This window comes from Desmodus rotundus, chromosome X (genome assembly GCF_022682495.2).
Source record: "Desmodus rotundus isolate HL8 chromosome X, HLdesRot8A.1, whole genome shotgun sequence".
NCBI lineage: Eukaryota > Metazoa > Chordata > Mammalia > Chiroptera > Phyllostomidae > Desmodus > Desmodus rotundus.
The window spans coordinates 17,010,139-17,024,204 of record NC_071400.1 but is presented as its reverse complement, the minus strand read 5'-3'; the positions used below and the strand labels follow the sequence as shown (position 1 = coordinate 17,024,204).

At 41.5% G+C, this 14,066-nt stretch overlaps 1 protein-coding gene across 1 annotated transcript; it reads left to right on the top strand.

Moving 5' to 3' along the window:
• The first annotated feature begins 5,403 nt into the window (after positions 1 to 5,403).
• Positions 5,404 to 7,151, top strand: SMIM10 (small integral membrane protein 10). The gene has a single exon (XM_045200878.3). The coding sequence runs from the start codon at positions 5,515 to 5,517 to the stop codon at positions 5,740 to 5,742; it is 228 nt and encodes a 75-aa protein (XP_045056813.2). The 5' UTR covers positions 5,404 to 5,514; the 3' UTR covers positions 5,743 to 7,151.
• Positions 7,152 to 14,066: the final 6,915 nt, after the last annotated feature.

The following is a 14,066-nucleotide window of genomic DNA, read 5'->3' as shown; positions in this document are numbered from 1 at the left end:
TCAACCATAGCTGAAGTCACCAAATGGAGTCACCAAAGCTGAAGTAAACAGTGTCAGAAATTAGGAAGTACAGCTTTAGGTAATAAAAACCATTGGAAGCTAATTCGTTGAGCCCAGTGGGCAGCTACTCTAAACTGAAAGTAATTGAAAAGTCTTGTTTACTGGTGCAGATCTGCTCTCTCCCTCCACACCCCTTGGTGCCCCCCTTCTTCCTCTACATTGATTTCAGCTGCTTTAAAGAACAGAAAAGAGCCTTGGATTGAGTGCCAGCCTGCAAACCAAAAGGTGGCTGGTTCAATTCCCAGTCAAGGCACATGCCTGGGTTGTGAGCTGGGTGGGAGGGCAACCGATCCAATCGGTGTATCTCTCACACATCGATGTTTTTCTCCCTCTCTTTCTGCCTCCCTTCCCCCCTCTCTAAATAAGTTAAATTAAAAATAAATTTCAAAAAAACAACAAAAAAGAGTATACAGGGGAACTTGCAAGGGGAAGCACTTAAACTCTTATGACTATATTGTGGCAGGAGAGGGAGCTGAGCTCAGAGGTGGCCAATGGCATTGAGGTATCCAGTGTAAAGCTGTGATAGCTGTGGTATGTGAGGAGGAAGAAAGGAAGGCTCCAGGTGCAGGTACCTCCTGGGGTTAGGAGACAAAGGAGAAAAAGCCTCCAAACATCCCCCTCAGGCTGGCTTCCTGCAGACTTGTCTGCTCCCCCTCTTCTCTCCTCCCTTTCCCAGAACTACCCAGAGCTGCTGTTTACTTCTGAAATACAGAGGTGTTAAATTCCTTGGTTTGTGTAGGGAACACAAAGAGCCTTGACTCAACTGATAGGGTTTGAGTAAAACTCTCAAGTGAAGGAAAAAAGTTAAGTGACATTGTGGATGATACCTTCTGTAACAATTCAATCTACTGTGGTGAAAATGTATAAGAAATTCCATGTGCTAAATGCTTGTACTATAAATGCTCATAAGCAGAGATTTCTCCCACTGAGGGCACTGACCCAAGTAGAGAAGTGCTGGGCCAAATCTCCTGCCATTTGCTACTAGTGTATGTTTGGGGTGGGGCAGCATTTAGTGTGAGTGCTTTTATCCTCTGATATCCAAAGCTTCCACTGTATAGGTGATGTCCTGGTGGTTGACTATCAGAAACTGACTTCAGTGTTATCACACTTCTGCTCAATGGGCAGAACATAAGACTATTCTCTTAAGTCCAGACCCTCCGTTTGATGAAACTTGTTATATTTTTACTGACCCTGAGGCTGTTTCCAATGGCCTAGCTATTTGATCTGCCACTTGAAAGACTACAGACTAGAAGATTAAAAACACCTCTTTGGGGGATCATAAACTAGAAATAAAGTGTGGACGCTGATGGAATTTCTGGGTACTTAGAGAGATGTCCATAGTAAATGTCTTTTCTCTGATAAGACCAACTAAAATCAAGCTACTGATCAAGCCTGCACTGCCCAGCTTGCCACCGCATCTGCCATCAGGAACTGGGCACAAAGTAAAGGACTCTGTTTCTGACGCAGAAACCACTACTATATACCAGATTTGTGACTCTTGCCCACAGATGGAGCATTGATCATCCTTGCTCCTGACAGATTGATTACATCAGACCTTTGATTGTGTTCCTCAGTGCTATCAACAGTCCCGTCACTTTTGATATTTTCTGAGGTTACCTGTTGTTGTTCCAGTGTGATCAGCTGGCGCCCACCTCACCATTGTGGTTTCTGTGTGTCCAATCTGTGTTATGTTCTCAGCTTTCCAACCTGTTTGCAGCCTGACAAATGGTGCAACGTTTTTACTTGTGTCACCCAGTAATTGACCAATAGTCAAAAAGTATTTAATGAACTTTCCACACTTCATTAGTATCTGATACTGTTGAGCATTGGAATGATTTCTGACTCTACTTCCTCTGGTCCACACACCTTAGTAGGGGCAATTTGGTCATTGAATGCAGCTGTTTCCAGAAAGGGATCTCTTGGCAATGATCAAGACAAAAGGTCTGAATGCAAGTAGGGGGGGACTGGTGAAAAGATGAAGTTGGGATGGGACACACCAATTATGCAGCAGTGGAGGGAATGTGCCCAGTCCGGTACTTTGGGAGAGAATACTTTACTCCTCCGGAAATGCAAGGATGCAGTGGGGCAATTAATCCCACCTTTGTTCCTTAGATCCAGCATTGCCACCTGATTCAAACAGCAGCTGCACTGGCAATCCAACTTGCTGCTGAGTTTGTAATGCCCTTCTGTGTGCTATAAAACAGAAAAACTCATATGGATATGACTGGCCTGGAACTATTTTGCTATTCCTGATGCCATCAATGGCAGCTCCTAAAAATGAACCTGTAGAAACACATGATCCAGTGCAATGTTGTCTCAATCTAATTCATATGTTTTTCTGACACTGGAATGGCCTTGGGTTATGCCATGTATGAAGATTATTATGATACTGAGATCATAAAATGAGGCTCAGAGAATTTATCAAACGAGGCACCCTTTTTACTATTCAGACAAAGAAAAACAATGAATTTATGAGAGATTGGTAGAACAAAAAAAGTTAGTGCTCATTATAAAGGAATCTAAGCAAGAATTCAATGTTCATTTTTGAGGAATTTAAACAAAGTGGTAAAATAGAAAAGAGACAATAAAGTTATATTATATTATATTATATTATATCATATTATATTCTTCAGGAAAATGGTTTGCTCTTTTTCTGCAGCTGTTCCAGAGATCTGTTGAGCTGCAATGCCCTCCACTGTGATTTATTTATTTTTCAGTTTGAGCTAATCTGCATTCATTTCAGCAATTTATCAAATGTTTTGGTCCACTATCCTCATCCTTTCACTAATATTATGAATGAATTTACTTTGCATTTCTTTATAATTATTTTTATTCGTTTTGGACAAGTAAACACCTGTGTTCAATTCAATGTCTTCTACTACAAAAGCCTCCAATTAAATTTAAATCTATTACCTCTCTAGACCAATATAGCAGTTAAAATATATATTTCTCCCATATATTAAGAGTGGGTGGTTGAGATAGAAGAATCAAGGTATATGCACACTGGGAAAGAAGAGCCAGAAGATGTGTATAATTTCCTAAAAAATATAAATTTGGTTTATTATTATTATTTTATAGTCAGTGTGTGGTGTGAAGGAGGAGGATTTCCTTTGGTTAATGCATTACCTTAGGCCAGCTTTTCTGCTCTATGCTTCTTCTAGGGCTATGGTTGAGATTTTATCATTTTCAGGCCGTTTGTACTTTTCTTCCTGCTTTAGGTAAAACTTTTAATATAAAAAATGAGCAAAGGGCCCTGGCTGGTGTAGATCAGTGGATTGAACGCCAGCCTGAGAACCAAAGGGCCACAGGTTCTATTCCCAGTCAGGGCACATGCCTGGGTTGTGGGCCAGATCCCCAGTTGTGGGCACATGAGAGGTAACCACATATTGATGTTTCTCTCCCTCTCTTTCCCCTCCCTTCCCTTCTCTCTAAAAATAAATAAATAAAATATTTAAAAAACAAATGCGCAAAGCTATATACACATATCATTGATATGTAACCTTGCCAGTAATCAAAATATGCAAATTAAAAAAGTGAGATATCTTTTTCACCTATCAGAATGTCCAAGATTTAAAAGACTATCAATACCCATTATTGGGAAAGTTGAGACAGTTCGTGGATATATTAATACAAGCTGTGTGGAAGGCAGTTTGACAATATATAACAAAATCCTTAAACAGATGAAATCCTGTTGATCCCAGATTTCCATTGTATCCCAAGGAAATATCAGAGAAGTATACAAAGATATGCATGCATGGATATTACTCTCAACATTGTACATGTATGCATGCAACCCCTGAGGGAGCAGAAGACAGTAGCCCTAAGGTGGACTGACCTCATGAGACAGACAGAAGGATGGGAGAAGACCTGAGCTGTCCTCAATCTCACCTCTCACCAATCAGCTCCCAGCACACTCTGAACCCCTAACCTACAGTGTCCTGTGATTTTGCCCTCCATAATCCGTAACCTACATGCCATTTGAAGAGTTGGAGGAGTTCAGACTTTTGAGCATTAGCTTCACATTCTGCTGGATGGTGCCATTCATCAATAAAATATTTCTCCAATTCTCAGAGTTCAGTGTTTGGCTCTGCTGGTGCCCGGTGGACAAACTCTTTCTGTTCTATATAACATAATCCTAAGAATTTTACTATACTCATATGTATTTATAATATTGTAATGATTTACAATCAGTAAAACAATATTGAAAAATTAAGAAATTTAGAAAAGTTGATCAGCTTCCCTGATAATTGAAAAATGCAAATTAGAATAATGAGACATAATTATTGCCTATTATATTGGAAAAATTTCCAAAATGGACACACAATGCTGTATAGAGCCCTGGTCGCTATACACTTTTTTGACGGACTACATAATTGGTAAAACTTTTTGACTTGGCACCCTAAATATATGTTCATGTGATTCTTTATGAATAAAGATGGGATCTTATCACTCATACTCTTCTGATACTTGTAAATTCATGTGTACAATAGTGTTCACTAAAACAATTTCAGCATAGAAAAATTAGAAACATTCAGAATGCCCAATAGGGGACTAGTTAATTATTGAACATTTTTAGTCTGCATATATAGGTGTAATAATCAGTTGTCAAAGAGAGTGAGATAGGTGGATATTATTGATGTGGTATGAGTGATATATCAACATCAAGTCTGAAAGTATATACAGGAAATGGAATTGCATTCACAGAGAGGGTGGGGTGGGGAATGTGAAGCTATGCAGGGAATTTGCTTTCCATTGTTCTATTTATTGGTGCTGTTGACAATTTATAAAAACTTGTTTGTATAACTTTTCCCATTAGGTTACCAGAGATCTAAAACAAAACCCAGAAATTCTCTTGAGTCATTAAAACAGAATGCATACATTTTAAAGTTCAAAAGAGTAGTAAGCTTTTGTATATTTGTACTGGCCCGCAGTTGGGCCCTGGAAAAGTTCCTAAAGGGATTTGAGGCAACGGGAAATGGGTTCACGCTTCCAAGCTGCTCAAAATTGTGCTTGTGAAGGACATTGTCTAATGTTTCGAGCAAGTTTCATTTTTCTTCCGTTAAAAACTAAAAATTAAAAAAATTTTTTAAAGGACCATCAGCTTCACAAAGCTAGATAAGCTTGATAAGCCAAGCGCCCGTTCCCCTTCCCCTTCCCTCCTGCTTCCCTCCTGCTTCCCTCCCCCACCCAGGCCTCCTTTCCCCCCCGGTGTTGCCCTCCCCATCCGGGGGATCGCGCGGTCTCTGGCGCCCAGCCCCGCCCCGCCCCGCCCCAAGGGGGTCCGAACACAAACTTTATCAGGTGGGCTCCAGCGATTGCCTTGCCTGGAGCGTTGCAGGGGAAAGGAGGGCTGCCCAGTCGGCCTCCCGCAAAAATTCCTCCCGCGTCCGCCCCTCTGTCCGTCGGTCGGTGTGTCTGCAGGGCCAGCTGGAAGCCCTGGGCTCTGTGCACCGTATGGGACAATCCATCAGACCAATGGCGGCCGCAGCGACCCTGTCCGGCTTGGCTGTGCGAATGCCGCGCTGCGCAGCGGCCTGCGGCTCCTACCGCACCTTCTGCAAGGGTCTCACGCGCACACTGCTCATCTTCTTCAACCTGGCCTGGCGGCTGCACATGAACTTCCCTTATTTCTACATCGTGGCCTCCGTGATTCTCAACGTTCGCCTGCAGGTACATATTTAGATTAACTAACTTTGTGGCAGTCTCGGGCCCCCCGCAGGATGACTGACTTCTACCCACCAGCTCACCCTCTCTAGAGCAAAGCCACCAACTGGGCTAGCGCACGCTGACTTTGCCGGGTCTCTTGTTTCCAGTGACTCATCTTTTAATATAAATGGGCGGCTAGAAATCATGATTTACTGAAAGTCTTCAATATAACCAAAAAAGCCTAAGATATAATGAAAAATTGACTCTCAAGGAACTAGATAATTTAAGGAAGAGAAAAGAACCTAAAAAATAAATGAAAAACTTTTGCATCCATAAAACAAAAAATACCACAAACTTTAGGAAATGATGATGGGCACAGGAAGCCTTAAGGGAAAAAAAGAAGAAAGGTTACTAACAACTTAAATAAACATAAACTGTAAAAGAGTGCTCCAAATAAGAGGCCAATTTTCCAAATTAGAATAAAAAGTAAATAGACTTCCAACTGAATGAAATGGACTCTAAACAATAGACAGATGGAGTTAGAAGGTGGAGAAAATTAATGACATGATCTGGAAGTCATACATTTCTTTCATCCCCAAAGAAAAAAACAATGGTAAACAGGAACTACAGGGAAACATTTCAAATTGTACAAGGAAAGCATGCTTCAAATATGAAGCAACCTCAGATGTGACCTGGTTTGAACAGTTGCCAGAAGTGTGTAAAAGGGAATCTTCTTGAACATTGGCAATCAAGACTGCAATCACAGATGAGAAAATCCAGTCATAGCGTTTGACTTTGCTATTCAGTGAAAAATATTTAAATGACCATTACAATGGAAATACTAGGTGTAGTTTTCCATTTTTAGGGTAAATCTCTACACAAAGCTGGGAAGACGATTACAGTTATGGAACAGGATGGAGCATCATCAACTTCGATAGTGTACAAGTACTGGCAGAGGGGAGGAAATGAAATAGTAGTGTTTACTCATGAAGTGGGAAGTCCAGACATTGTCTATAGCTCAAAGAATATTGGGGGGGTCACTTATCACTTTGTGTTACATAAATGTCTAACCACTGTGCTGTGTACCTGAAACTAATATAATATTGAATGTCAATTGTTATTGAAAAATAAAAAATTAAAAATGAATAAGACAGATTTAGTGATTATATTAAAAAGAGCAAGGTAACAAATATAAGAGTTAAAACATAGTGATACAACCAAATGGAGTGAGGAGGAGAGTGGAGGGGACAGCAGAAAGTCAGCACAAAATTCCTCACATCATCAAGTCAAGAAATAGTAATAACAGCATATTACTAAAAATTGAGGTGACCACTAAACAGGCATGTGTAAAAGTTTTGCCTCTGGGTTGGGAAGTAAGAGTTGAGAGGGATAGGCTTGTATTTACTGCTTTTCACATGTATATATATGCCTTTAAAAGTGTATGTGCATGTATTGCTTTGATTAAAATTAAAAATTATTTAAAAATTAATTTCATATATGCTCTGGCCACAAGCACATGGCTCAGTTGGTTGGAGCATTATTCTGTGCACCAAAAGGTTGTTGGTTCCCCATTCAATCCTTGGTCAGGGTACATGTGTAGGTTGTTTGTGGGGTTTGATCCCCAGTGGGGGTGTGTAAGGGAGGGAATTGGTCAATGTTTCTCTCCTGCATCAATATTTCTCTCCTTTCCTCTCTTTCTAAAATCAATCAATAAATTATTTAAAATTAAGAAAAATAAACACATTTATTGCAATTAGAAAGACATTTGGGGACAGGGGAGTTGGAGAGTGGCACATGAGGCCAGGTAGATTCTGCCTTCCTATTTTTCTACAATATTATATGTATATCTTAAAATGTTCCTGCATGATCACACAAAATAGAATTTCCTTGCTTTCCAAGCAAACAATTAACCATAAGGAAATGCTTTAAAACTACAAGTGGCCAGTAATCTAGATAACCCAGAGCTTCCTCACTCTATGAAACTTTGCATGAGCGAATCTCCACAATGTCAGAGTTAAGGTAAAAACAAAAGAAAATGTGATAAATTCTTCAAAACTTAAACTTTTTCAAAACTTAAAAATTAGATAAGTGCCCTATGATGTTTACACAGGGTTCTTAACATGTCAGTATTAGTCAGAAAGCAAGACAGTGGGAATAAACTAAATGTACAATAGTAGGAGTTTGGCTAAATAAAAATAGAATATCTTTATAATTGAATACTTTGTAGCCATAAAAAATTATATTTTATCTAGGTGGAATCTAGGTGTATCTATTTGTGACTGACTTCTCTATCAGTTCCATATTCCATTTGCTTTACCTACTTGGGGCATGTCTCAGTTTTTCATTCATAAGGAGTCTGAGCCATTGGCAGTCGTTTGTAGGGTTGCAGTACTCTGCCATGCACACCCTCAGGATTGTATAAGACGGTACCTTAGGAGATCCCAAGTTGTCATCCATATTCCTCCCTGTCCTCATTCTATAGCATGCACACCATAACCACCTGTTTTGAATGTCTCCAGGAGCTAAGAGTGCCTTCAGATTTAGGGGACCCATTGTTTCATCCCAAACTGGATGTGTTTCTTCTAGGAAACTAAAACCTTTAAAGCAGCAGAGATAAAAGTTGCAGGGTCTGGAATTAAAACTGTTGCAAATGAGTGAGGGGTATTTTTATAATTTTGAGAGGCATCACTTTGATTTCCACTTCTCTGTTTCCAGATTTGCAAACCTTGGCAATGGGAGAAGCAGCACTATATATAGGTTGCTGGTTGGTAGTATATATTACATCTTAGCAGCCTCCACTGTGATTCTCCTGCCGGGGCTTGCCACAGGCTATAGAGAGAGAGCTTACTGTTTTACTCCCACTATTTTGAGCACCATTGGATTTGCTAGATGCTAAAGGCTAGGGGCAGACCTACTAGCATGGTGATTTGCACTAGCTGGAGAGCCTGTTTTAGCTGTGAATCCACATTAGCCTGTGTGTGGTAGGAATAACGCCTGCATTCTTCAAGGCTTGGAGTGGCAAAAATCTCTGTGAGGCAGGAGACAGCATAGGAAGAACTCTGAGACTGCAGTGCTGTTACTGGCCAGCGTCTAGCATCCTGGTTGCCAGGCAACACCTTTTACTACTTAGGTCAAATAAATAGTAAACGGAGGCAGGGAGGAGGAAGGAGACATGTCTCACACGCTAACTCAGCAGTCCTGAGCCTGGTCTGATAATATTACTAGGTGTTTAAATATCACAAGAAACACTATGTTAGCAAGAAAGAAGGGAAATGTTTGAAATTCTATGTAGTGTTTCCATTATCTGGGAAAGAAAGCCTGGAAACTGTGCTTTCATCCCAGGGCCTGGAATGCGGGAGGGGGTCCACAGTGCCCAAAGAAGAAGGCCATAAAACAACTTTGGTTAATTGTCTACCTCTCGTCACTATCTGTTTTAGAGGGAGTCCCTGATGCTTACAGAAAGAGCCCATAACTAACTTTGGAAAGTGCCCCAATTTTAATTAAATGCCTCCGGTCACGTATTTGTTTTACAACAAGATGAGCAAATAGAGTCTGGAGTAAGATACGGATTTGGGCTAACAGACCCCCACACATACCTAAGTTCGGGTAGTCACATTCCCCCAGGAAAGCTGGCACCACTTTTACCTGTTAATCAATATGTAACTTTTTTTTCTCCTATTTCAGCAACTATATAAGCCCTCAGAACAAAGGTGGCTCGCTCTCTCTCTCTCTCTCTCTCTCTCTCTCTCAGGGCTTGGAGCACTCTTGATGCTCTTGGCTCCTGGGCCTCAGGCCACCCAGCCTCAGGCTGCCCCAGGGCTTGCCATTCTGGTCTTCAGCCACTCTTACTTTTGCTGCTCTGCTTTGCCCTGAAACTTTGCCTTTCACCCCTCACTCTACCCAGTCCCGTTTTCTTCCATAGGAATGGATCACTAATAAACTGATTACACGCTAATAGATTTCCTGATCTGTAATTCTTTACATGCATCAGCAAGAAGAACCAGGTCTCTCCCGTCAAATCTGCAGTTCCCATAAGGATAAGCTACATTGCATTTCACTTCCTCTGTGGACAATGAAGAGTTGCTCTAATAGCTTTGATTTGCCCCTTCTTACCCTAATACCCCTTTCCCCATGGGCCAGATAGCCAATGTAGTACTGGGTTGGCCAAAAAGTCTATTTAGATTTTTCTGTAAAATAAAAGACACATATTTCCTTCTCACCAATAAGTTTATTGATTTGGGTATTTTGAGTATGTTGGCTATCTCCTGCTATTGGCTTCTAGTGGGTAGAGGCCGGAGGTGCTGCTAAACATCTTCCAATGCATAAAACAGCCCCATAGTAAAGAATTACTTGGTCAAAATGTCAATAGTACCAAGAAACTTCACAAACCACTTCTGACACATTCGATCAGTCATAGTACCTTCTCCATACACTGCACACATCTTTGTGTTTCAGTTGTGTTTTTGCCTTTCTTGAAATGATAAAGCACAATACCCCAAAAATGTTGTGTTTCTTCTTCCATCTCCAATATTAAAGTGACTGCACAAAAATTCACCAATTTTGATGTTTTTTAATGCACACTGATATGACAGCTGTCACAATACAAACAGAATTGTTTCAAATTAAGTTGAAGACAACTAAGCACTACTAGAGCCATCATATGGAGGAAAAAAACTAAACAAACTTTTTGGCCAACCCAATAGTATATAAGAGATGGGCACCTGTCTCTGGTTGGAGATTTCTGAAGTCAGAAGGCTTGCTGGAGCAGCCTGTAACAGCAAGGTGAGTAGGAACCGTGATATGTTTGTTGGACTTGGGAAGAACAGGATGGGGGTAACATCCCACTCCATGCCTTCTCTCTACATCCTTCAGAGGATGCAAAAGATAACTTTAGTGTTTTCCATGACAACATGTGTAGGAGCACAGAGGTTAGACAAAGAAACAGAACTTCAGGTTATCCCTGACAAATACCAACCAAATAAGGACCCCTGGAGACCCTAGAGTGGTGGTTGGGGACTTGGCCTTATGGTTTTAAAAAGAGACACAAATGTCCCTGTCTTAGGGAGCAAGGGTGCCTGAGGCTGAACCTCAACAACAATAACAAAAGTACACACTCTAAACAATGTGTAGAGGTGGCCTGAGGCTAACTAAGTATATCCTGGAACTGGTAGAATAATTCCACAGCAGGGGTTTAGGGTCTCAGGGAGCCCACTGAATGGCTGACTCAGGGAAGAGTTCCATTTTCCCCTAACCTCCCTAAGCACTCTCCACCGTGTGGTAGGGAACTACTGCAGGGGTGTTCTGGGTCCCCTGGCAGCAGCATTGACTTAAATGCAATTTCCAGTTAGTTTCTGAAAGGTTTGGAGCTGTCCTGCTCCCTGTTGCAAGTTGCCAAGGTCAATTATTGCAGGTGCTTTTGGGGGAGGGCCAAGGAGAAGGATAACAAGTGTTACAGCAGATTTCTCACTCAGGTTCACCTGACCATCTTCCATTCTAAGGACGCAGGGGCTGTGTAATTAATGATTTGTGCCTGGGGATTGTATTGGAGCTATTTGTCTAGTTATTAGGTTAGTGTGGTGACTCAAATGCCAGGAGCCCCTGTTTGCCAGACCAAAGTGTCTTTTTAGTTATACAGACTAAGGATTTGGTGGGTCATCTAGATTTCATTCCTGGAAACTCCACGGTTAATTATCCATAGCCAGAGATCTCTGCATGTGTATTAGTTCACTCGGACTGCCATAACTATACACCTCAGACTGAGTGGCTTAAACAGCAGATATTTATTTTCTCATAGTTTGAGAGATTGGAAGTCCAAGATCAAGGTACCAGCAGGGTTGGTTTCTGGTGAGACCTCTTCCTGTCTTGCAGATGGTTGCCTTAGAAAGAGACATAGAGATGGAGATAGCTATCTCTGGTGTCTCTTCCTCTACTTATAGGGACAGCAGTCCCATCACAATAGAGACCCACCCTTATGACTTCATTTAGCCTTACTTATCGCCTTCAAGGTCGTATCTGCAAATACAGTCTGTGGAAGTTAGGGCTTCGACATAGGAATTTAGGGAAGGGGGAGAGAAGACAATTCAGTCCATAACAGCATGTCGGGTGATTCTCCAGATATCTGTTATGGTAGTAACATCCACTTTGCTGCTGATGTTAACCACCACCACCTGAATTTATCTATACCTGGTCCCTCCAACACACTACAAATCAAAGAACCTATTTTGACGGCACCTGCTTCTAACCAGCATCCTCAGTGTAGAGAGAAGGGACAGCAGAGATGCTTTTAAAATCTTCTAATGCCCCCCCGACCCACTAATTTCTCGAGGCAAGTGTCACAGGACACATGTTTTAATTTCTTCAGAGGGCAAAGTTGGCGAGTGAATGGATGAATGTTCATGAGATTCCTTACATCAGGGGTGTCAAACTCATTTTTACCAGGGGCCACATCAGCCTCACGGTTGCCTTCAAAGGGCCAAATGTAATTTTACGACTGTGTAAATGTAACTATTCCTTAACTAGGGGCAGGGAGCTTGGTGCTGCCACTGGGTAGAAACAAGGTGCCAGGCCAGATGAAACAAGGTGGAGGGCCAGATTTGGCTCGCGGGCTTGTGTTTGCCACCTGTGGACTAGAATGACCCAAACATTGCACTGTAAACATTTTATCTTCTTTGCTTGGGGAGAAAGAAGGGGTTACAAGTAGCTGACATCAATACTCCTTGACCCCACAATGATTAGTGCAAGCCAATCATGATTATACCATTCCCTTCCATAGCAAGGACGAGGGAGGGAAACAATGGGAATATGATCCAATTAGGGCCAATGAAATGTGAAAAGTGTACTAGGGTGCATCTGAGAAAGGTTTCCTCTTCTTAAGAAGTAAATGCAAGGAAAAGTGGCCTTTTTTTCCCCTGCGGAAATTGTTAGATCTGGGTGTGACCCCTGGGAATTCCTGTAGCAACGTTGCTAAGAGCCTGACAATGAAGCCAAATCGTGGAGGATGACAGCTGCAAGGAAATCACAAAATGCAACTGAAGCTGTGTGTCTTGAGCTTGCTATACTCTGGACTTCTTCCCTAGTGACACTAAAAAAGAGAAGCTTTTACTAACTGTTGTAATAGGTATTTGAAATGCACATGTACTGTGTGTGTGTGTGTGTGTGTGTGTGTGTGTGATGATATATCTTGCCCAACATAAATGATTAGAGCCACCGAAGTCGAGCATTAGCCATCATTCAAATTGTCACTAATTTATTAAAAGAATGTAATGCATATGAATCAGATGGTGAAATTGAGGCTGAGTGAGTGTAGGTACCTGCCTAATGTCACTTTTTAGTAGTAGATACAAGACGTAGAATTGTCCTGGGAGTGTCTGAAATGCTAAATATTCTAGGATCTAATGAACAACAGTAGGGATGAGAAAAAAAAGGTTCTTGAAATGACTGGATTTCAAAAGGCATCTCCCTCAATGGCCCTTCATCAGATATATTTTTTAAAGCCTTACTTCTCAAAGAATATATCAAGTGAGGGGTGGCTTGGGGAAACCAGTTGTCTCAGCCTGACAAATGTCTCTGCCCATTAGCCAGGACTCAGGAGATGGTGCTCTGAGCAGAGCAGTTGGCTTCTTGACCACAATAGGCTCTATGGGAAAGATACCACTGCCGCCTGACCTCTCCCTTCCCAATTTAGACATCACCTTCCCTCAGTTCTCCTCTTCCGAGGCTGGAAATCTGGACTGTGGGGAATCCAGAAGCAGCTCATGAGCTGCTTGGTCCAAAGCACCAATCATGACAAGCACTCATTTGACCAAACTGTTGTATTTCCATGTTCAAATTCACCTCATAATCAACTTTTCTGGCCTGTGGAGGCACAAACGAAAATCAAGAGACAGGCTGCCATCTAGAGGTCATTTATGTCAGAGGAAAAAACATTATTTGCTCTGAGTTCACACTTGGGGAGGTCATTTTCCCTACTGGGACCTCAGTTTCCTGCCCTGTAAAATGAGAGGATTGTCCTAGGTTAGTCTTTCCCAAACTCAGCATCACAGAGCTTGCATGCCTTTAGTGGGTCATAATTAGGGTCACTCATCAGAATTACCTATGATCTTTGAAAATATAGTATGTCCATGCCTCATCCCTAGATATTCTGGTTCAGTATGTGTGGAGCAGAGTCAGGACCTGGACACCTATATAAAACAACAACAAAAATCTACAGATGCTTACAAAGCATTCTGGTATGTAATGTTAATAGGTGCTCCTGACACTAGCGCACTGGACATCTTTAATATAATGTACATTTCAGATCACCAACAGGTGTTAATGTTATTAGACATTCTCCAAGGTGTTAGAACCAATACCTACTAACA

Excerpts from the sequence above, each read along its gene's own strand:
- SMIM10 (XM_045200878.3), top strand. The coding sequence starts at position 5,515 with ATGGGACAATCCATCAGACCAATGGCGGCCGCAGCGACCCTGTCCGGC.